Source organism: Physella acuta, unplaced genomic scaffold (genome assembly GCF_028476545.2).
Source record: "Physella acuta isolate Inbredline_101_S28 unplaced genomic scaffold, ASM2847654v3 ptg001312l, whole genome shotgun sequence".
Classification (NCBI taxonomy): Eukaryota; Metazoa; Mollusca; class Gastropoda; family Physidae; genus Physella; species Physella acuta.
The window spans coordinates 95,795-120,674 of NW_026732827.1; the positions used below are offsets into that span (position 1 = coordinate 95,795).

The 24,880-nt window shown below is 33.8% G+C and overlaps 2 protein-coding genes across 6 annotated transcripts in view; one reads left to right on the top strand and one right to left on the bottom strand.

Annotated features, from left to right (window-relative positions):
* LOC131958303 (mitochondrial sodium/calcium exchanger protein) overlaps positions 1-3,742 on the top strand; it is a 15,256-nt gene extending 11,514 nt beyond the window's left edge. The window contains exons 9-15 of the mRNA XM_059323263.1: positions 670-847; positions 968-1,089; positions 1,925-2,002; positions 2,629-2,704; positions 2,962-3,042; positions 3,241-3,305; positions 3,458-3,742. Coding sequence (XP_059179246.1) covers positions 670-847; positions 968-1,089; positions 1,925-2,002; positions 2,629-2,704; positions 2,962-3,042; positions 3,241-3,305; positions 3,458-3,652 — 795 coding nt within the window. The 3' untranslated portion in view covers positions 3,653-3,742. The remainder of the gene's footprint in view (positions 1-669; positions 848-967; positions 1,090-1,924; positions 2,003-2,628; positions 2,705-2,961; positions 3,043-3,240; positions 3,306-3,457) is intronic.
* Positions 3,743-11,973: 8,231 nt separating this feature from the next.
* LOC131958297 (coronin-1C) lies at positions 11,974-24,341 on the bottom strand. 5 transcript variants are annotated; one of them, XM_059323254.1, is made up of 11 exons: positions 24,204-24,341; positions 22,352-22,543; positions 22,013-22,265; positions 21,664-21,839; positions 21,290-21,406; positions 20,232-20,336; positions 19,866-20,011; positions 19,719-19,779; positions 18,732-18,833; positions 18,483-18,641; positions 11,974-15,368 (listed from the first exon to the last, which is right to left on the bottom strand). In XM_059323254.1, exons 2-11 carry the CDS (start codon positions 22,541-22,543, stop codon positions 15,207-15,209), a joined length of 1,473 nt encoding a protein of 490 aa, XP_059179237.1. In that variant the 5' UTR covers positions 24,204-24,341; the 3' UTR covers positions 11,974-15,206. The 5 variants fall into 5 exon arrangements, with proteins under 5 accessions (XP_059179237.1, XP_059179236.1, XP_059179235.1 ...); XM_059323256.1 differs by lacking the exon at positions 24,204-24,341 and adding an exon at positions 17,055-17,237 and having other exon boundaries at positions 15,227-15,365; positions 22,352-22,561; XM_059323255.1 differs by lacking the exon at positions 24,204-24,341 and adding an exon at positions 17,055-17,237 and having other exon boundaries at positions 15,229-15,368; positions 22,352-22,561.
* Positions 24,342-24,880: the final 539 nt, after the last annotated feature.

The following is a 24,880-nucleotide window of genomic DNA, read 5'->3' on the forward strand; positions in this document are numbered from 1 at the left end:
CCTGGTGCTCACAAACTTTTCTGTCTGTACTTGTAGAGCCCCCTGGTGCTCACAAACTTTTCTGTCTGTACTTGTAGAGCCCCCTGGTGCTCACAAACTTTTCTGTCTGTACTTGTAGAGCCCCCTGGTGCTCACAAACTTTTCTGTCTGTACTTGTAGAGCCCCCTGGTGCTCACAAACTTTTCTGTCTGTACTTGTAGAGCCCCCTGGTGCTCACAAACTTTTCTGTCTGTACTTGTAGAGCCCCCTGGTGCTCACAAACTTTTCTGTCTGTACTTGTAGAGCCCCCTGGTGCTCACAAACTTTTCTGTCTGTACTTGTAGAGCCCCCTGGTGCTCACAAACTTTTCTGTCTGTACTTGTAGAGCCCCCTGGTGCTCACAAACTTTTCTGTCTGTACTTGTAGAGCCCCCTGGTGTTGGTGCTCACAAACTTTTCTGTCTGTACTTGTAGAGCCCCCTGGTGTTGGTGCTCACAAACTTTTCTGTCTGTACTTGTAGAGCCCCCTGGTGTTGGTGCTCACAAACTTTTCTGTCTGTACTTGTAGAGCCCCCTGGTGCTCACAAACTTTTCTGTCTGTACTTGTAGAGCCCCCTGGTGCTCACAAACTTTTCTGTCTGTACTTGTAGAGCCCCCTGGTGCTCACAAACTTTTCTGTCTGTACTTGTAGAGCCCCCTGGTGCTGGTGCTCAAGCTGACCATCCCCGTGGTTGATGAAGCCAGAGAGATGTCCAGCCCGGAGGAGAGGAGGGAGGAGAGGAGGGAGGATGACCTGAGGAACTGGAACAAGCTGCTTAACTCCCTCCATGTTTTCACAGGGCCAGTCTTTACAGCCTTTGCTACAGGAGGTCTACAATTCTAACATCTTTACCTAGAGTTACCCCACTTTCATTTTAATCACTCAATCTTAGGACTAGCTCTTTCTAGATAAATGGTGGAGCAAATTTCTTTTATTATCTCCCCTCTAGTTGGCTTGATGAGGTTGGGCAATGTGTTTCCTGTGTACGCACTGGTCATGATCATTACGTCCATACTCGCTGTCATTGTATTCTTCACATCTGACAGAGACAAGAGACCCATCTACCACACAGTAAGTTCATCTACCACACAGTAAGTTCATCTACCACACAGTAAGTTCATCTACCACACAGTAAGTTCATCTACCCCACAGTAAGTTCATCTACCCCACAGTAAGTTCATCTACCACACAGTAAGTTCATCTACCACACAGTAAGTTCATCTACCACACAGTAAGTTCATCTACCACACAGTAAGTTCATCTAACACACAGTAAGTTCATCTACCCCATAGTAAGTTCATCTACCCCACAGTAAGTTCATCTACCCCACAGTAAGTTCATCCACCACACAGTAAGTTCATCTACCACACAGTAAGTTCATCTACCACACAGTAAGTTCATCTACCACACAGTAAGTTCATCTACCCCACAGTAAGTTCATCTACCACACAGTAAGTTCATCTACCCCATAGTAAGTTCATCTACCCCACAGTAAGTTCATCTACCCCACAGTAAGTTCATCCACCACACAGTAAGTTCATCTACCACACAGTAAGTTCATCTACCACACAGTAAGTTCATCTACCACACAGTAAGTTCATCTACCACACAGTAAGTTCATCTACCACACAGTAAGTTGATCTACCACACAGTAAGTTGATCTACCACACAGTAAGTTCATCTACCACACAGTAAGTTCATCTACCACACAGTAAGTTCATCCACCACACAGTAAGTTCATCTACCACACAGTAAGTTCATCTACCACACAGTAAGTTCATCTAAAACAATACATAGTTCATAATAAAATAGTTTTAAAAGTAGACTGGCTACAGGTTCAACAAGACAGAAATGTTGTGACTAATGTTGAATGAGCACAGTTTGATCTAGTTATTTTGATTGGCAGGGCTTTGCATACCTTGGCTTCTTTGTTGCCGTGGTCTGGATCTACTCCATAGCTAACGAGATCGTCAACATACTACAGGTCAGAATGCAGTCAGTCATATTGTTTTGGTGTCAAAAGTTTTACGCCAAAAAGTCAACAAGTTTTATGTCAAAAAGTCAACAAATTTTAGATTTATTAGTTTTTCTTCATCCTACACTTGTTTAATTTCCAAGTTTTAATGGAAATATGAGCAGCCACAGACTGCACATATTTTAATGGGAATAAGAGCAGACACAGACTGCACATATTTTAATGTAAATAAGAGCAGACACAGACTGCACATATTTTAATGTAAATAAGAGCAGACACAGACTGCACATATTTTAATGGGAATAAGAGCAGACACAGACTGCACATATTTTAATGGAAATATGAGCAGACACAGACTGCACATATTTTAATGGAAATAAGAGCAGACACAGACTGCACATATTTTAATGGAAATAAGAGCAGACACAGACTGCACATATTTTAATGGGAATAAGAGCAGACACAGACTGCACATATTTTAATGGAAATAAGAGCAGACACAGACTGCACATATTTTAATAGAAATAAGAGCAGACACAGACTGCACATATTTTAATGGAAATAAGAGCAGACTGCAAATATTTCCAGTTTATAATATGGCTATAATTTTCCAGACTATGTTTTTTTTGTTTCAGGCCCTTGGTGTTGCTATTGATTTGTCTGATGCCATTCTTGGCTTGACTTTGTTGGCGTGGGGAAACAGCATTGGTGGTAAGTTAACGAATGGTTAACGAATAAATTTAATAAAACATTTTTTTTTTATTTAAAAGTTATCAAACATTTTTTTAAAATCAAAAGTTATCAAACATTTTTTTAAAATTCAAAGGTTATCAAGCATTTTTTTTAAAATTCAAAAGTTATCAAACATTTTTCTAAAATTCAAAAGTTATCAAACATTTTTCTAAAATTCAAAAGTTATCAAACATTTTTCTAAAAATCAAAAGTTATCAAACATTTTTCTCCACCAGATTTTGTGGCTGATACGACCATGGCTAGACAAGGCTTCCCTCGAATGGGCATCTCAGCTTGCTTTGGGGGACCTTTATTTAGTATCCTTTTGTCACATCTTGATAGAAAAAAACAACCTGTAAATGTTCTTGTTAATATTTTTAAAGTTATTGGCAGTAGCTGTTACAGTTTTCACCTAGTTTTGCCAACCATACTGATGTAGTTTTTTTAAAGTGTCCCTTCTTTAACTGAGTAAACTCATAAAATATAAGTTATAAAGTTTAACCAACATCTTTAAGATATGTTGCTGGGTTTAGGCATTCCATTCTCCATTGCCTGTTTTAAGAATAGAGGAACTTTTGATGTAAGTTCTTTCCCTTTTATTTTAAACTTGTATTTTAAAGATGTAGATCTATAACCAGGTTTACTTAAATTTGTCAGTACAAAATGTTTTTCTCTGAATGTATAGGAAGTTAATGTCAACAAACCTCATGAATCTGACCTTTGTATCTGCAGCTCAAGGTCAACCTGGAGCAGATGACCTTGGCCGCTGGTCTAGGCTTCTCTTTGGTCTCGTCTTTCATCATTGTCCCCCTGTTTGGCTTCAAGATGTCCAGACCTTACGGCATCTACCTCCTCGTGTTGTACGCTGCCTTTCTTGTTATTGCTATTTTAATTGAGGTCAACGTCATCCAAAATTTTGATTTGTAGACCAGCTCAGTCAATCAAAAAATTTGATGTGTAGACCAGCTCAGTCAATCAAAAAATTTGATGTGTAGACCAGCTCAGTCAATCAAAAAATTTGATGTGTAGACCAGTTCAGTCAATCAAAAAATTTGATGTGTAGACTAGCTCAGTCAATCAAAAAATTTGATGTGTACACCAGCTCAGTCAATCAAAAAATTTGATGTGTAGACTAGCTCAGTCAATCAAAAAATTTGATGTGTAGACCAGCTCAGTCAATCAAAAAATTTGTAGACCAGCTCAGTTAATCAAAAAATTTGATGTGTAGACCAGCTCAGTCAATCAAAAAATTTGATGTGTAGACCAGCTCAGTCAATCAAAAAATTTGATGTGTAGACCAGCTCAGTCAATCAAAAAATTTGTAGACCAGCTCAGTCAATCAAAAAATTTGATGTGTAGACCAGCTCAGTTAATCAAAAAATTTGATGTGTAGACCAGCTCAGTCAATCAAAAAATTTGTAGACCAGCTCAGTCAATCAAAAAATGTGATGTGTAGACCAGCTCAGTCAATCAAAAAATTTGATGTGTAGACCAGCTCAGTTAATCAAAAAATTTGTAGACCAGCTCAGTCAATCAAAAAATTTGATGTGTAGACCAGCTCAGTCAATCAAAAAATTTGATGTGTAGACCAGCTCAGTCAATCAAAAAATTTGATGTGTAGACCAGCTCAGTTAATCAAAAAATTTGATGTGTAGACCAGCTCAGTCAATCAAAAAATTTGATGTGTAGACCAGCTCAGTTAATCAAAAAATTTGATGTGTAGACCAGCTCAGTCAATCAAAAAATTTGATGTGTAGACCGGCTCAGTCAATCAAAACATTTGATGTGTAGACCAGCTCAGTCAATCAAAAAATTTGATGTGTAGACCGGCTCAGTCAATCAAAAAATTTGTAGACCAGCTCAGTCAATCAAAAAATTTGATGTGTAGACCAGCTCAGTCAATCAAAAAATTTGATGTGTAGACCAGCTCAGTTAATCAAAAAATTTGATGTGTAGACCAGCTCAGTCAATCAAAAAATTTGTAGACCAGCTCAGTCAATCAAAAAATTTGATGTGTAGACCGGCTCAGTCAATCAAAACATTTGATGTGTAGACCAGCTCAGTCAATCAAAAAATTTGATGTGTAGACCGGTTCAGTCAATCAAAAAATTTGTAGACCAGCTCAGTCAATCAAAAAATTTGATGTGTAGACCAGCTCAGTTAATCAAAAAATTTGATGTGTAGACCAGCTCAGTCAATCAAAAAATTTGTAGACCAGCTCAGTCAATCAAAAAATTTGATGTGTAGACCAGCTCAACAAAACTGCTGTAAAGGAGCTGGTGTTGTGAGATACCACCCCAGTGTAATCTGAACACGCCCCAGTGTAATCTGTACATGGCTGTGCGCTAAATTTGTGTTTAAAAAGTGAAAATCTGCTGAGTCAGCCAAACCAATAAAGCCCCTTGGGGCAGGGGAGAGAACTCCGTTCAACCAAAACTCTATCTGTGATGACCCAGTAAATCTTTCTGCAATTGTTTGAACAGAACAAAACACTGTGATAATCTCCTACTACTGGGGTTGTTCATGTTTTGTTTACTGTTTTTATAACTGAGCCTGGGGATCTCAGTACTTGAGTGCCCTGGGGATCTCAGTACTTGAGTGCCCTGGGATTCTCAGTACTTGAGTGCCCTGGGGAACTCAGTACTTGAGTGCCCTGTTGAGCACACATTGTACATGCATGATGCCATAATAATCTGCAGGTTTTGAAGAAGGCTGGATGCCAGACACTTGCATGGGTGAATGTCTTCCAGCCTAGTTAGCTTAAGCATTATGATGTTTGACATCATTGTTTTTGTTTCCTATCAGTGTTGTGATGATTCCCATAAATGTTATGATGTTTCCCATCAATGTTATGATGTTGATGTTTCCAATGACAAGTGATCTCCCTACATTAGAGAGGTGCTTGATCCACCAACTAGCAGCTATAAATTTGCTAAACAAACAATCTGGAATTAATTTTTTGGTGTAGAAACATTTTATTTTTAAATTCACTTAATCTTTACTGTAATTTTTTTATCTAAATATAGAATGTTATCTTTTTTTTTTAAATTATGATATAAATTTTACAAATTTGCTAATAAGTTGTAGTTTATTTACCATGGCCAGTAGTAGACACCTTAAACAATTCTTTTAAAATTCCAATTTTTAATGTTTTGTCATAGTTGGGGTAGTTTAAAAAATGTTTTAATTTTTTAAAGTGTCTAATTATTTTAGTAATTTTATGAGTTCATTGAAAAACATTTGTAACAGTTTAATGATATGCCTTCATCTATCTAGTAAATTTTGTTTTTAAGTTTGAATGTACTTAACTTATGAATAACAAAATATTGAACCATTTTAGCACACATATTTTTTATATGAAGAGCACAAGGATTTTTTTTTTAATTTGTAAACTATTCCGTGTATTTCTACATTTCTGTACTCAGTTCCTCCTCAGATACAATATCTACTGCTTACTTATGCAGGAAATATTTTACTGTGGTAAGCATGGATTTTTAAAAAATGTTACTTTGTTATTTTATAAATAATTTGAAAGGAAATTTTTAAACATATTTTTCTAGTAACTTAAAGATTATGAGATTGAACAATTTTAAAATCTTGAAATAGTTGCTGCATTGTTAGCAATAGTTGGCATTTAGCAACATATTTAGGCCAAATTAAAGGATATAAAGTTTTGTGCGGATTTTATTCTATTTACTTTTTTGGATCAATATTAGAGAAATGGTAGTGATAAATCTTCTGCTTAATTTGATAGTTTCTATTGTTGTTGTTGTTGTTATATCTCAAATAATATTTAAAACCACCTAATGACTCCCATCTCACAATTGATGCTGTTGTTTCATGTACCACATCAACATCTCACAATTGAAGCTGTTGTTTCATGTACCACATCAACAGCTCACAATTGATGCTGTTGTTTCATGTACCACATCAACAGCTCACAATTTCTGCTGTTGTTTCATGTACCACATCAACAACTCACAATTGATGCTGTTGTTTTATGTACCACATCAACAGCTCACAATTGATGTTGTTTCATGTACCACATCAACAGCTCACAATTGATGATGTTGTTTCATGTACCACATCAACATCTCACAATTGATGATGTTGTTTCATGTACCACATCAACAGCTCACAATTGATGTTGTTTCATGTATCACATCAACAGCTCACAATTTCTGCTGTTGTTTCATGTACCACATCAACAACTCACAATTGATGCTGTTGTTTCATGTACCACATCAACAGCTCACAATTTCTGCTGTTGTTTCATGTACCACATCAACAGCTCACAATTGATGCTGTTGTTTCATGTACCACATCAACAGCTCACAATTTCTGCTGTTGTTTCATGTACCACATCAACAACTCACAATTGATGCTGTTGTTTCATGTACCACATCAACACCTCACAATTGATGTTGTTTCATGTACCACATCAACAGCTCACAATTGATGATGTTGTTTCATGTACCACATCAACAGCTCACAATTGATGCTGTTGTTTCATGTACCCCATCAACAGCTCACAATTGATGATGTTGTTTCATGTACTACATCAACATCTCACAATTGATGATGTTGTTTCATGTACCACATCAACATCTCACAATTGATGATGTTGTTTCATGTACCACATCAACAGCTCACAATTGATGCTGTTGTTTCATGTACCACATCAACAGTCCATTTACAGGCCTGCTATGTTTTTTTATATTGAGTTGTTGTTTTTTTTAACTTTTAAACATCAGTTAGATATACTGCTATTAACATTTTATCATAATATAGTAAATATTTTATTCAATATAAATTAGCACATGTAAATCATTTATTTGCAGAAATTGAAGTACCCATTTTTCATTAATTCTTTTCATATTGTTACCAGAATGTAATGTTTTGTTTTTAAATTCATAATTTTGTCTTAATACAATAAGCATATTATTTTACACAATGAAAGCAATATATTTTATGTTTGACTATTAAATAGAATCTTTATATTTTTAATGCAACCAGTTTTTATGTACACCATACTCTTATTTGTTCACACATGAAAAGTGTGGGTTTATTCTGCAAGTCAGAATGTATTTTAAAATAATAAAGTAATCTTTTATTGCAGCATTATAGTTATATTTTCCATTCTGTACCATATTTGTTATTATTTATATTGGCAATTTGTATTAATGTTTTCCATTTTCATGCATAAGTTTTTCATTCAATGATTTGAAGCTTGTTTAAAAGTTGTTAGTTCTCTAATGGCTGTGATATTAGCTAGAATCATTGTTGTGACCTCATCAGGTATTAAATTAATCTTGACTTTACATCTTAAAACATAGTTTAAAAATAATTGTTACCATACTTTAAAAGTCAAAGGATGAAGAGTTTTGTAATTGAGAAATTATTCAAGGAACATAATAAAACAAAATACCCATGTTAGTTTGATTTGTGTGTGTATTTATTTAACTTTTTTTTCTTCACATCTGCCAGTTAACAGTTTTACAAGATTGAAATGGAATAACACAGGCTGACACAAAGTTACCCCCCCCCCTTCCCAAACGTGAGCATTTTGTCATGCTACACACATATAAGCCAAGCCTAACAATTAGTTATTACTGAATTAGTAACAATATTCAATTTCATTATTCAACATGGCACTCTCCCCTGGACAAGAGTTTCTTCCAGGCATCTTTTCAGGGGGGGAGGGGGGGGGGGCTCCGGAGAAAGTCTACCCTCCCCCCCTGAACAAAATGAAATTTATATAGAAAATATATACTTTTAACACAGGCGTAGCGAAGGGGGTTTTGGGGGGTACATATGTACATATGTCCCTGGGGCCCGACCTTAGGGGGCGCCAAAATGGGTTGGAAAAACAAATTGAAGTCTCATTTTAGCTGCAGTTTTGCATTATAAGTATAAAAAAATATATAGGAGGGGTGCAAATTGAAAGTTTGGAGGGGGGTGCAAATTGAAATCTGAAAGGTTGTTCTCGAGGGGGGCACCAAATTGAAAGTTTGTCCCCGGGCGCCGGGAAGGGTCGCTACGCCTCTGTTTTAACAGTGCCCCCCCCCACCCGGAGAAAAAAGTCTGGAAGAAACACTGCCCTGGACATACTCAATTATTATGTGCATTTAGATTTAACAATTTAGTTGAATTAAGTAGATCTAGTAAATACTAAATAAATAGGTCTATGTTATCGATCTACAACATAGATTAAATGAAATAAATAAAAATAAAATAATACTCCTTAATTTCATTTAGATCTAGAAATCTTGATCTAGATTCTAGATCTAAGTAGATCTAATTTCTAAATAAATATTAAATAACAAATGTTTTGTAAAAAAAAAAAAAGCCAAGGTATAGTGATATAGTGTGTTAGAGTGACCTCCCTTGTTTATGGGTAAGGACTGGACAATGACATTTCACTCAGATTTTTAGATCTAGAATCTAACTCTTGGCACTCTAGGCCTAGATCTATATTTCTAGATCTAGATTTATATAGAATGGTATTTAGATCTAGATCTAGTACTAGCGAATTCTTTTCAGGCTCCTCGCTGTGGACTTCAGAAATTATTTCCCCTATTTAATAGGGCCTATTGTTAGTAGTAAATCTAGATCTAGATCTAGATCTAGATCTAGGTCTAGATCTAGATCTAGTAGGCTAGAGATCGATATCTAGATCTAGAATCTAATCTAGATTTCTTGTAGATCTTAATATTTTTGTTAGATCTATAAAATCTAGATCTAGTTATAAGTTAGATCAGGTTCTCCCATGCATCTCTCCCCTCCCCCCCTCGGAGAAAAAAAGTCTGGAAGAAACACTGAGTTCAGATATAGGCATAGGGCCTATAAATTTTAATTGACTGAATGTGTGTTAGTCATGTAAATGATTTTTTTAGATCTAGATCTAGATCTAGAGATTTAGTCAGCAGTGAGAGAGTAGACAGACTAGCATAGACATGGACTCAGCATTATTTGTTGACAGCTGAACCAATTAATACATCGTTGTTATTGTAAATGGACAAATACAACAACATTCTAATTACCAATTAATTAAATTAGTCATTAGGAAAGAAGGGTCATCCATGACACACTTGCTTTTTTATTGGCTGATTTTCATTCCACCTTCTATTGTTATCATCAAAAATAGAAACCCTATAAAAATCATGTCAAAACGTTTCACTCCCCCCTTCAAAAATATTTTTAAAATATTTTTTTAAGACCTAGATCTAGTAGGCCTACACTATTTTCTTAACTTATTTTAATTTCTAAGCAACACAAAAGTTATGCTTAATCAAATTTTCTTAACCACAACTCCATATTCCCCACAACTCCATATTCCCCACAACTCCATATTCCCCACAACTCCATATTCCCCACAACTCCATATTCCCCACAACTCCATATTCCCCCTTTTGAACCTGATGATCCTTGGGCCTTTTTCTGTGTCCTCAACATATGAAGGCCCTTCATAATGAAGGGATAATGTGATCAGTTCTACATACTTGAACCTGGATTCCAACTCAAAGACTTTTGTGTAAGCATTAGCATGCTCTCCCATGTGACCCACCATCCCATTCCCTCCATTACTATCAATGGTACTGTGAGTAAGCACTATTTATACCAAGAGTAGAGCACTATTTAAAATTAGTATACCAAGTGTATAGCACTATTTATACCAAGAGTATAGCAATATTTAAAATTTGTATACCAAGTGTATAGCAGTATTTAAAATATTTATACTGAGTGTATAGCACTATTTTAAAATTTTATACCAAGTGTATAGCACTATTTATACTCCATGTATAGCACTATTTATACTCCATGTATAGCACTATTTATATCAAGTGTATAGCACTATTTATACCAAGTGTATAGCATTATTTATATCAAGTGTATAGCACTATTTATACCAAGAGTATAAGGTTTCCATATAATGTTACCAGTGTTGAAATACATTGTTTCATACACTATGCAGCTTTTTCTCTGTTGTGTTGTAAGTTAATAAAGGAATAAAAATTCATCTGATTATAATAATGTTTTACTTTACTAGCCTATGGATAACTGTAATCAATTTTTATCTTATCTTCTGACAAGGCATTTAAACCAGCTTTATCAATAGAAAAATGTCTCAAATAAACTTGATCAAGTGGGATAAATCCTCTGATGGACCACTCAACAATGACAACATGCAAAAAAAGCTGATGTCAATGGGTTATAGATGTACGCGCTACGTTTTCCCACCCGGCACAGATTTCCCTGACCACACCCATGAGATGACAAAAATGGATGCCATCACATCTGGCAAGTTCTTCCTATCCATGCAAGGACACAATATTATAATGGAGCCAGGAGACATAGTAGAAGTCCCTAAACATGTGCTTCACAATGCTCATGTTGTGGGGTCAGAAAATGTAACTTTTTTTGACTCCATCAAGTGATTTGCTAAGGGAAAAAGACTTTTTAACAAGTGTGTGAAACAAAAAAAAGACTCAAGTGTAATGCTTTTGAAAAATACTTATTTTTACTCAAGTAAATGCTGTGTAAACTAGTCAGTCCTACACATTATCTGTATCTTGTGTATGTACAGATACAATTCTTCTATGCTGTTAGTGTATAAAATCATTGAGGGATTTGGTCCACTTAATGTTGGTACCTTTCAACATGACTGTTGTGCTTAAATGAATTGTGTTGTATACAAATCAAGTTATTTCCAACAGCAATGGAACTCATGTCCATCTTCTTCCCTGCAGGGCTATCACTACTATCAGCCAATTGTAATTAACCCATTTTATTTGAAGTAACGTTTTACAGAAGATTAAGTTTATTCTGTAACTACCTTTCTCTCGATGAAAAATTTTTGTTATAGATATTTAATTAGAAGTTTTAAAAAATTCTTGTAGAGTTCTGTAGATAATGTGTTTAATGCTGAAAGATTTTATAGTTCATTACCCTTACCTGTCCAAAACAAAATGATGACCATTTTCAGAAGGGAAGTAAGTATGCTGGAATGACTTAACCTGGATATGGTACTACTAAATATCTTATGTATTTTATAATTAATTTTTTTTAGATGTGTCATATCTAGCTGCATCAATGTATAAAAGTTGTTAGTATAGATCAAACTATCCTAACTCTTCTTTTGGAAAAAGAATGTGACCACTGCTACAAGAAAACTATGCTAGTGCTAGTATGTAAATATTAATAACAGAGCTGGCTGTTGACATTATTGCGTTCAATAAACAACAGGATTAAAAGGCTGCACAAATCTTTATTTAATAGATCATTAGAAACTTTTAAAAATATGTAGGCCTTGACACCAAAAATAAAACAGTTGTCTCAGTTACAAAATGGAGTCTTCTAAACTGTGATCTTTTACCACTAAATATATTTGTTCAGTTGACAGTATTATGAATTGAAACCAGAGATTTTTATTATGTTATGCTTTTGAATAGTGCTCTAAAATAATAGTGGTTTCTTAATTGGATAAAATCATAGAAAATAATTACTTGAACATCAAGTACAACTATTGCAGCAAGCAGTTATAATAGCCAAATAATTATGGTACACAAAACATACACATTGCTTCATTTGTCAACCAGAAATTGGATCCAAAAATATTTTTAAAAAATAACAAAGGAATTGGAGGCACAACATTGCATAGTAACCTCATCTAATGCTTAGCTCAACAGAACTTATAAACCTTTAGCTCCGCCTCTTGTGTTCCAGTCTGTTGCTCTCCATGGAAACTATTACCAACAATTACTGAGCCTAAGTAACTTGGGAGGTTTTTTTATTTAATTCTAAAAATTACAGGAAAAACTAAATTGCTCTTGTTTTCCAGGCAAGAGCTGCATTACCCCTTGCCATGACTGAACCAAAAAACTTGGGAGGCTTCAATAAAATTTGGCAATAGAGTAAAGATTGAAGAGCCCAAGATTAGTTATTGTAACATTTTAAAATTAAAACAAAAAAAGTTTATTTAATAAAAAAGCTAGTAAAATAAATTACAACATTCTCTGCTAAGATGTGGCTAGAATGTTTACTACCTAGTTTAAAATCAGATATAATTTGACTTGTTCATTTTGACTTTTTAAAACCTAGACATTTCTAGTTGCATCATTCTCACACAAAAAATGTTTTAGAAGGTTGAACTTAAAATATTTAATTAAAAACACTAGTTGAAAGCAAAAAGATAAAAAATGTATTTCTAGGAGGGAAAAAAAAAAGCAGCAACTTGACCCCTGAGTTGATCACATGCGGTTCAACTGCCTGGATAACATATGCGGTCCAACCACTTGGATCACACGCAGTTCAACCACCTGGATCACACGCGGTTCAACCACCTGGATCACACAGAGCTGAAATATAATCCAGACAGGAAAAACAAGACGGCCAACTTTACCAGAAATAAATATACATCAAAGATTCATTTAAAGTCTTGAAAAAAAATTAGATAAAAAGTTAGAGAATTAAAAGGTGACCCTACCAAAGTTGTAAAGATCAATTTTGATTTTTCAATAAAAGCCTAACTCCTGAGATGTCTGATAAAAGAAAAAAAAAAGAATATCAGGAGCAAGGCACTTGAGTGTCCAGCAGCTCCTCACAAACAAGACAACCAAAGCAAGAAACACACAAGTGAGCAAATGGTGATCTAAATTATTATGTATTTATTGGATTGCTTTATACAGAGAATGTCAGTAAATAATTGCCTTTCAATACTTCAGCTCTCAGTGAACAAGTCAGGTATTGGAATTTAGCAGGGCTTTACAGTTTCATTAGCCACAGAAATACACAGATTAAATCATCAATTCAACTCAGGCATATAAATACAATTTTAACACAAGCGTTATTTTTTTTTTAAAAACTAGTTTGCGAAAGCTTTTTGTTGGTACAAGATGATCAAACTTTTGACCACTTGATTGTATGCATAGAATACAACTTTAGCTAACTGATGCAAGAAATGGTATATGTAGTTAATTAGCAGTGCCCCAAAATAAGAAAACAATTTAAAAAATCAACATGCAGCAAGTTATTTACAATACATAAGAAAGAAAATGGCATTCATTCCATATGCACATGCATTGGTTGTAACAAATGATAAGTTATAGCAATTTTTAAAAAAGCAACTAAATTGTTTATACAAAACAGTACAATCATTCACAGTGCAGATATACAAATGTTTATATTATGTTTACATACCAAGTATCATATGGAAATAAAATGCACACAGTGCTAAAAGTCGGGTTGTATTTTTAATGCAGTGGAGCCTAATTTTCTCCACCTGATAGTGTCTTATGAGGCAAACGTGATATGGTCCTTAATTAGTCTTGACCTGATGGGTCCAAGAACTCATCAGAGGACACATTATGTAGGACAAACAGGTGGAGAATAGAAGCTCCACTGTCAGCTACCTGTTTTGGCTACTATTGTGTAATTAGTTATTCTAGATTTTTCTTTCAATCAGTCATGGTATGATAATCTAATCAAAATTTCAGAGACATCAAGTACTAACAATATTTCCTGGCAAACTTTTTAAACAACATCTAGAAACCAATAACTAAAGATGGACAACAATCAGAATCTCCTTGTGTTTTGACAAATGTTTTCAAATTTGAAGAAAATGACAGCATAGATTAGGGACAAAGTCTTGAGAAAGGAAGTCTTTAGGCAAACACTGTCCTTAGATCAACATTTAGCTTATGTCACACACATAGCCCAGCAAAGTTGAAATCAAACCTTATCCCAGTGATGACTATACAAGATAAATAAGGTTGATATAAAATCTGGGATCTTCTATGGTCACTTCCATACAATACAACATGGTTATAGGTTTTTAGCAAATACTAATTATGCTTGTACACAAAGCAAATATAGTCTAAAGTTGTACAATAAAAGAACTCAATACTTATGTATGAGAATTTGACAAGGTTTCTCTAATAGTATGCAACATGATACAAGTTTGAGCCAAATGACTATTGAAACCATTTTCTCTATTAACAGTTACAAAATTGTTTCTAAAGTAGTTTGATTGTTTACCAGCATACCAGTATGGAAACTCATCAAGAAATGTGTTTTCTAAGGTGATGATAGAGATGGCAGCAGAACTAACATGTCTGATGAACCTGAAGAAAATACTTGCTGTCAGTCACCTGATCTAAGACAGAGCTTCTCAAACTTGGGGAGATGTAGCCCAGTACACATTTTGGAAGGGATCAAACACACTCTTCTTGATAGGAATCAAACAATGGTGTGCTGCCTTTGATAACTGTTCATGGCACAAAAACATCTTCACAAATATCAAAACTTTTCTGGGGAGGGGATTCAAAATTTGGTAAAAACTAAAATACTTTCAACAAAAGGATCCCATATATAAAAAAAATAATGCTATGAATGTGTAAATATAGCTGGTAATGTGTTTTAGACCTACAATAATGCTCATAATATACATATAAGAGAAATAAGCCAGTAGCAGCTAGGCCTATCATTCCTGGCCTTCATCTTCCTCTGTGTTCTGCTGCTCCAGGGCTTGAAGGCGCTGCTCCAGTTCCCCAATGCGCTTGTCCTGTTTACGCACCTTGTTCTTTAGCTCAGTGATTTCTTCTTGGAGTTCCTTCAGGTCGATACCATCATGTTTGTGTGACTGCTGCATCAATCAACAGTCAAGTTGGTGTTGGGGGGAAAAAAACAATGTTAATAAAGATAGAAAGATTAAGTTAAATCCAACAAAAAAGATATAATACATTTGTCAATCATCCATTTAAAATAAGTTTTAAAAGTTATGTAGTGTTTTAAAAAGAAAATAATGTAACAAAAATAACGATAAAAATTAAAAATAGTAAATAAATATTTAAAAACATCTTATATTTTATTGTTTTAAAATAATTAAATAAATAAAACATAATACCTTTTTTTTACAAAACTTTTTAAAATAAACATATATATGTGATATTTTGTTCGATAGTTAATGACAACAAAGTATATTGACATATAGTCAAGGCATGGTAAATGAATGAATGAACCAGCTGTTAAGTGGTCACACAGCATGATAAGTTGTCCCTCATGCTGTGCCATGTTCATCCATGCAAACATCACTCAAACAAATGTGTTATTCATCCCTGTAATACTGTCTCTCATTAGTACAATGGTTACTGTCATCAGGACAAGCCCACACAATTCACTTCAAGTTGTAACACTAGCACATACATCATAGCATTTGATTACACTTGGTCAGCAAGTCTGGCCATCTAATTAGTAATCCCCCAACTGCATCACTCTACAAAGTTATCTTAAAGGCACACACCAGCAGCAATATAAAACAAGACTATTGTAAATATGTTAGCAGAGAAGAGCTTTCTAAGAGCACATCTGAAAAAGCAGACAAAAAGCTAGAAGCTAGAGAAAGTATTCCACCACCACCTGCCAGTAGAGTCTACTACATCAGTTTATGCTACTCATGCTACTCACAGCTGGAATAACTTGACACATCAATACTGAGGGCTTTTTAAACATTCTATGGCTATAGTATTATATCACAACACATTTTCACAGGCTAATTAGGCAGAGTTCAAACAATATATTAAACAATTTAAAGAAAAATATTTCTCAGAGGTTTTTAAACTCATCCTTTTTGTGTAACAGATTTACAAAGCAAGTAATGAGTTGTGAGAACAAGTGTATGAATCAAGAGTATGTACTGTGGATTCAAAAGTTTTTACATCAGTCAGATAGTGAACCACTGAAGCCAACTATAGCTGGAGAACAACACCTAGTGTTTGTTAAGAAAAATTTAGACACTCATTATTTTTAATCCCTAGCTGGAAATTTTTAAAACATTTAAGAAACTAATACTACTATAAGCAATGAAAGAGGACAAGCAGAAAACAAATCATTTAAATATTCAATCTTTTTCCATCCTAGGGAAAGAACTTTTAATGCCATTACCAAGCAAATTAAATAAATGATCAATTAGTGTAATATTTGTGAGCCTGCTAAGATGGTTTCAGCAAGTCCTCTCATTACTTTAATTTTTAAAAAGTAAACAAATAATCTTTTTGAAAAATGAAAAGAATTAATTTGAAATTATTGGAAAAAAATCGGAACAGAATTTGACATTATAAGGGGGCAAATGATTTAATTTTCATCAGGTGATAAAACTTCTAAAAGGGAAAATTTAAAAGAGGAAAAAACTTAATACTAAAATTGTTGGAGATATGTTCAAGATATTCTTGATGCAAGATTAGTAAATGTAGATATTAAGTCCCGTGCCAACTACAGCAAAACAAAAGTGAAAGAACAAAACCAAAGAGAACAAAAAAAAAAAATCAAGAACCATTGATTATGGCGTGAAATAGATGAAGTAGGTGATGATGTGGCTTTACGCTTCTTCAACAGCCTCCTCCTCACTCTCATACTGGGAAAGCCTCTCCTCTAGTGTTTTAATCCTCCTTTCATGTGCCTTAACAATCAGCTTCAGTTTTCTCATGTCGTCCAAAATCCCTTGTGGGTCAAAACCCTGAGGTCAAAAACGGGTGTGTGTTGTTTTATAAAGCCTAATTTTTAAAATCTTTACCTGACCTCAGATCCCAGACGTCACAGGTTTAAGGTGAAAAAAAAACATTTCAAAATAAAAACCACACAGTAGTTCAAAAGTAAATTCTTGTAAATCTTGTTAAAAAGTCTAACACTTTACACTAACATCAAAGGATAGTTCACTGGTATGTAGGTTATGTTTAGGACAGTGACACCCCCTCCCCCACCTTAGTATAGTGTTATCTCACACCCCTACCATAAAATATCTATGTCAACAAGTATCATTGTCAAATTGCAGTATAGTATAGTATAGCATCTGTAAAGAATGTGCTCTAGATATGCCCTATAAATGATTAAAAGATAATATCACTAAAGCTTATTGTACAAGATAAAACTGGTGTTAGAAGAGATAAAAAACCAAACCAAGCTCAGAAGTTGCACTATTAAATAGATGAAGCTTTGTTAGATCAAAATCTCGGAGTATTAAAGTAATAAAATATGCCTCAATTTTAATTAGTTTAGAACTTGAACAAAATAATTAAATTCCAAAACAATTATTTAACACTTATATCATTGTCTATTTCAATAACAAAATATGTAATTTGTTAATTGAAATCTTGCAGATTTTATGAGGATCATAATGCACTGCAAATCAAAATGAATAATGAAAAGATAATTCAACTAGTAGATGTGCTATGTTTCCCTTCTGGGCTACACTGACCACCCTTAAAGTACCTTGATGTCTCACCCTATCTATGACAGCAAGTAACGTTTTAATGTGTAAGGGTTATTGACTAAATAAAGGGTCAGGACATGACACAAACATTTGTATAGTTAAGTGTTTACAAGGAACAGAAATTATACATTGTACTGAGGAAAATTAAAGCAGGTTGACCCCCCGCCTTCCCCCCACCTACACAGATGAATAATAAAATTGCATTTGAAAAAAAAAACATAATTAACAGGAGTGCCAGTACTCATAATAGCTGTAAAACTCAAGAACTAATTCATGAAATATTTCAAGATGAAATGACTGTCAAAACCTCCAGCATCAACCAGCAAACATGTTAGAGCAATAAACTTACAGATTATGCAAGTGTCTCAAAATGACAAAATCAAAGCAGTAAAACCCCACAAAAAGTCTTCATAAAAATGATTACTCTGCTGAAGCCAAGTGATCTGACGAGTAGCGCTGTGAGAGTAAAATAAAAAAGTATATGTCACTTACAGGTGGTAAAGATGGGGCTGCTGCTGCTTCAGCATTGTTGGATGACTGTTGTTGCTGTTGTTGTTGAGGTTTGGCTGGCATTTTGTCAAGAATATTGGACTTTCTCACCACTTTTAACTGCTCTTTCTTGGTTGGTGCTGATCCATCTTTCAATGAAACCTTTTAAAAAAGTTTTTTTTTTAAATGAAAAATAAGCTTGTTTGGGAATTATTTATTATTACTAAAGCTAAATAAAAACAAGTTCCCTACCAAAACAGGCTCAGCGTTTTTCCCTGCAAAGAAATCATCAGCGGAAATAGCAGGCACATCTGAAGCTGTGTCAGGGTAAAGGTCGTCTTGGAAAAGTTCAGACTACAAAGAAATTTGGCTAAATTTAACACAAAATTCAAATCAAATGCTATGCAAAAAAAAAAAAAAAAAATCTACAATATTTATATATACACACACACATATATATAAAATCATGAATATAAAAGTAGGTTAGCAATCACAAATGAATGATTTGGTGTGAAACAACCAGGAAATACAAGTTTCAAATTTACTAGCCACTATAAAAACAAGGACCTCAGCAAAAACTAAGAGCATCTTCACACATTCTCTTTACACAATGTGTGAGTGAGTGCTTGACCCAGCACACTGACATTTTGAGCAGTGATCTCAAGTGTCACTTCCTGTTTAAGTGAACATGTTATTGTATCTGATAGGCATTTTAGTGCTACAACTGTAGCATTTACCAAGAAAAGAAAAGAACGAATAAATACATTCAGTGAATGATAGAACATGTCATCAAATACCACAAAGTAAAAAAATAAAAATGTAATATGACACTACAAAAATAGTGAGGAGTGTGTGTGTATGCACATATATGAATGTGGTGTAATAATGTGCAAACAACTTCCTTGTACAAATAATACAGTATTTTCACCGCTCAAGTGTCTTGTCACTAATTACTTAAGTTTTTTTATATATCATTAATCATGTTCAGTCTGGGCATACAAATGTTTTTACTTCTTCAATGGTCAAGTCAAATGGTGAAATGACAACATATTCTTATATCATGACATTTAATTTTTTTAGACACACGTTTTAAAATCTTATTGGCATTATTTTAAAAGAATGAATCAAATTCAAATCTTGTCACCAGCAAGTTGCAAGATAGTTCTATTTTAGTTCAGACAACACCTGATGTATTTTATCAAAGAGAAAATAGTTTAAATAGAAAAAAACCATACACACCTTTCTAGGAACTGTAAATGGAATAATCTCACAGAAACCATTGTTGTGTAGCTTGTAAAACCTGGCAGACAGAAAAGGTGATAAAGCTTATGCTAAAAATCTGGACAAAACATGAACAAGGTAAAAAGTAAAGAGAATAAAACATACCTAGCAATCTCATTATTATTAACATTGAGGCCTCTTTTTGGCATGAATCCAATACCTCTCTGTGGGGAGTTGGACTGGTACAGGGTTAGGAAATGAACATATGGAGCCTCATCAGTAACCTCATAATAACGGATTATACTGTCCCCCTGTGAAAATTATTTAAAGCTTATTCACACAAAAAAAAATGTAATTGTAAAGAATCTAAGAAGAAAAAAACACATCATAAATAACTTTTTGTTGAACTGATTGGATAAAAGTGTTGTTTGATTTTAAAATGAGTTGAGCACTTTATAAAATAAGCATGTTTTAATCAAAGTACTTGTTTTCCAAGAAGACCTATTAAGTGAAATCACAATAAGTACTCACCTTGCCTGCAAGATACACCATACTTGTGTCAGCATCATAACAGATAAACAAAACACCATTGCTTGAGTCTATCTCCTCTATTGTCTTTGGCTCATTCAAATCATTCTGGAACAGATGACATTTTAAAACGTTTTTCTTAACTCAGCTTCGCGTTTGTTTGTTTGGTTGTTTGGATGTTTGTTGTTAAAATTGACATCGAAAATTAGCCCACTTCTGATTGCTCTAGAGACCTGAAATTTGGCATGCATGCTACTTTCGCCTAACAATTTCAGATGCAATCATAAAAACTAGCAATTAGTGACCGTAATTAGCTTAATTTAATTACGCCCCAAGGACCATAAAATTGAGGACATGATTTCTAAAGATACCGACAAGACTGGAGTCCTAATGACACAGTTACTTCGGCCCCAATCGATGTGAGCGCGCTGGCCGTGATCGTATAGTTGTTAGTACTTCGCGTTGTGGCCGCGACAACCCAGGTTCGAATCCTGGTCGCTCAAGATTTTTAGTCCGTGTATTTATAAACACTTTTTTAAAAACCACGTTTTTCATGTGTAGCAACGGACTAAAAAGGAGAAAATAAAATACTTAAAAAAAACTTTTTAAAAAACCACGTTTTTCTTGTGGACTAAAAAGTAGAAAATAACTATTTACATACATTTGATGACAAAAAACGTGGGTCGGGCAGATGGGTCGGGAAATTTGATGGTGAACGTACCCACGTTTTTTGTCATCAAATGTATGTAAATAGTTATTTTCTACTTTTTAGTCCACAAGAAAAACGTGGTTTTTTAAAAAGTTTTTTTTAAGTATTTTATTGATACTTAGTTTATTATTATCAATTGTTTCTGTACTATTTATGACAAGAACTATTACAAAACTCTAGTGGAACAAACTAGGAATTAACTTCTGGCCATTTTCAGAATCTAGGGATTTTAAATCATATTTTTAAAAAAAATACCTTACCACAAAAATAATTAGGCCTATTTAGAAAAAAACCCAGCCTGAGCTAGAACTAAAGTTTATTGTTAAAAGCGTGTAGCTGAAAGTAAACTGACCTCATCCCACAATGCATACTGTCTTTCACTCATCTTTGAGAATCCAGTAGTAAAGATTTGACCATTCTTCAAGTATGCACACTGAGCTGGTTTTGATCCTAAGTGACATTTGCCTTCCTGTTCAAGAGGTTTAGATAGAGATTTTAAAGATAAATTATCAATTAAGAAGTCTAGTATGTGAATAAACACAAGGCAAAACCATTAAATATATCATCTAGATATTAACCAATGATTTACTAATCATCTAGATGTTAACCAATGATTTACTAATCATCTAGATGTTAACCAATGATATACTAATCATCTAATGTTAACCAATGATATACTAATACATATATATCTGTACAATGATTAAAGAAATGAATAAGCCATACTGAAATTGTTTTTCCTGTATGTGTGTCCATTATCCTCAGAAGTTTGTCTTTACAGGTACAAACAAAGCGGCTTCCGTCTGAGTTGAAAGAGCCAGAATAAATCTGATCTGGCATATCAACTTGAAGCATGGCCTCACCAGTCCCAACATTCCACAAAATCACAAAGTTGTCCGAACCTAGGATAAACATAACTCTTGTAAATCTTTATAAATTATGCATTAAAACATTCATAGTATAGAAAATAAAATTTGAAATAAAATTAGATAATAAAATGGTGTGTTACATTTTAATTAAATCATTATAGGCCTATATGTCATGTACAATAAAGAAAAAAAATGAAGCTGTATACCAGTGCTAAGTAATACATTCATAGCTGTGGGATGCCAGACAAGCAATGTAACTCTTCTTTGATGGGCACACAGGTCCACTACTGGGTCAGTCAAACTTTCTTTTAACCCATCCTCTGGTATTTGCCATAATTTGACTGTACAATCTTCAGAAGCACTGGCTATAACATCATCATTATGTGGACACCATGCAATATCAAGAACAGCGCCTTTGTGACCTGCAACCATAGGGTGGTCAATGCTCACTCTACCTGTCTGGAAGAATTACAAATATTGGATTTTAAGAACAATAAAAAATGAAGTTGCTTATGTTTTTACTTTATATTAACATGATAAGATACCTTTGCAAGGGGCAATACAAGAAAAGATCCTCCTCCTGCTGCTTCAGTAATTATAGCTACAAACTTTGGGTTGACTGCACAATAAGTTGATTCCCATGATGTTCTGGTTATACGAATACCGTCATAACATTCATCTCTTTTAAGGGGTTTACCAAACACATGTCGAAACTTGCTTTTCCTCATAAATGCCATCTGAATATATTTTAACATATAAATTTAATTTAGTTACTACAAATAAGGTAAGTAAAACCATAAAAATTTTATATTATTAAATCTGTTTGAACTTCAGATATCTAGATAACTAACAAGTAACCTATCTATTAAAGTGAAATATGGATGATACAGGGCTAAAAAAAAAATTATTTGGTCCCTTGATTAAACTAAAACCCTGTTCTAAACCATACTGGTCAATACAATAAAACATTAAACCAATTTGACATAAGCTGTTTGCTTTCTATCGTTCAAATATGATATTGGTTGGTATTGCTAAATTGATTTAAAAAGTATTGGTGAGCTTTAGATAGGACTAGGTAACATTAAGTGTAAAGGCTATTAGCAATTACCAATAAATAAAGACCTCTTCCAAAAATAAATGTTAGTATTTTTGTCATATTGAAGTATCAGTTTTTAGAGTTAGGGTCATGGCAATGTAATGACTTGTGTTAGGGATAGCATTAGAACCTTATTAACCTTACAGTAACACACCTTTATTTTGAAATATCTATTATTGTGACACCTGACACAGACATAAACATACTCCAGGCTAAATTAGTGTGATCATATAGACCTATTTTAAAAATGCCAATAATTTATTACGCCTATAAAGTTGAATAATAATAGGCCTATAAAACTTCTTTTCTAAATAGTTGGCTTATTTAAAAAAAAAGGTAATGTCTACTGTTGGGTGTTAAATGTAATGGTTTGATGGTTAAATCTTTTTATACTGAGAACTATTCATTCTACAATTCAATAGTGTTGAATGTAGGTCAATACTCCATTTAATACGCTATTAGTTAAACAAGTACAAGATTTAAAGTGTGACTTGTCTGCTACACTACATTTCTAGTACAGTAATTTGAACAGAGAAGTAATAAAATTAAATGGAGGAAGTAATTAGAGCCTACTAATTTAGCATTTAGTTAGGCCTACTTACTTTGCTTAGGTCTAGAATTTTTTTATTAGTTATTTTACAACTTGATTCTAGAATAGATCAAACTGAGTCAGACTAGTCACTAGCACTAAATTCTACTACTCTAAGAAATAAGTATGGTACTACCCTAGACTTAGAGATCTTATAAGAAATAATCTTAGATAATCTAGATCTACCTAATAAATAAAGTATTAGTAGGCCTGGCCTATAAGTAGGCCCTACTCTTATAAGTTAAAAATTAAGTTAAAGAGATGTAGAATCATTAATCATCATTAATGCCACAACTAAAAGCCCACTAAAAGGTATATTATTTGAGGAGTAAGTTTAACTTCAGGCCTAAATTTAATAAATTAGTAAGAACAATTTAGACAGAAAATGTATGTAGATTCGTTTCTAAATGCTGAAATTTAGAAATCTATTTAGATCTAGGATCTATTTAGAATCTGTGTGGTGGTATTTTGGCGATTATTAGGAAAGTATAGATCTAGACATCTATAAAATGTAACGTATAAAGTGGGAACCGGTTTTTTTTCCCACTTCGCTTCCTCAATCAACAACTGCATACAAAAAAAAAACAGAAAGTATGAGAAAGCATGAATCATATCGTCGTCATACGACATTCTAGACCATGAAACAGCTAGTGAACAGATGTATAATTAATCTTAAAAACATCATATTATATGGTGCTACAATTTGACTTACTTTTGCTTATTTTGTAATCCTTACAAACAAACACTTGTGTTCATTAATTCTTTCTACACAATACAGGAAAAGGGGGTGGAAATAAACGCCCTGGACCTGACACACGAGGAAAAGGAAACAGCTTGCTACGCATGCGTCATAACCTCTATTGTAAAATCTCCAAAAATGGAAACCGCATATTTAAATTGTTTTAACTTTAATTTTTATACTTGTTTGGTTTAAATCAATATTAAGGATATGTCAATAGAATGGTCTAATCGTACATTGTTGTGGCTAGGCAAACGTTGTATCCATTTATAAATCTGTTTAAATGTAGATTAAATAAATTCGGTATGCAAAGTTTTACCGCCGGTTTTTCTGTGGTTTTCCCTTTGACAAATTTAGGCTAGGCCTATATGTCATCAAATGACTTATTTTAAATGTTGTCTGTATAATGTATAATTCGCGATGTCTTTGTTGTAATTTTTCTTTGTATTATGATAGTATTAGATCTATAGAAATCTTCCAAATATTAGTACATTTTGAATAATTAAATCAATACACAGGCTTACTGTAGTTTAAAAGAATCGATGGGGCTAAATAAAATAATTATTAATTATGTATTATACGGAGATCTTCTTATCCGTTCTTAATTTTTAGTGTTGGGAGGGATCGAGCCTTATCTGCCAGAGGGTTTG

What these genes read in the sequence shown, in the direction of transcription:
- LOC131958297 (XM_059323252.1), bottom strand. Translation starts at nt 22,561, where the DNA reads ATGTTAAAATATATTCAGATGGCATTTATGAGGAAAAGCAAGTTTCGA. An exon ending in ATACAGGAAAAACAATTTCA is followed by an intron (nt 21,407 to 21,663) that starts GTATGGCTTATT and finishes CCTCTTGAACAG; the next exon opens with GAAGGCAAATGTCACTTAGG. An exon ending in AGTATGCATTGTGGGATGAG is followed by an intron (nt 20,337 to 21,289) that starts GTCAGTTTACTT and finishes CATCTGTTCCAG; the next exon opens with AATGATTTGAATGAGCCAAA.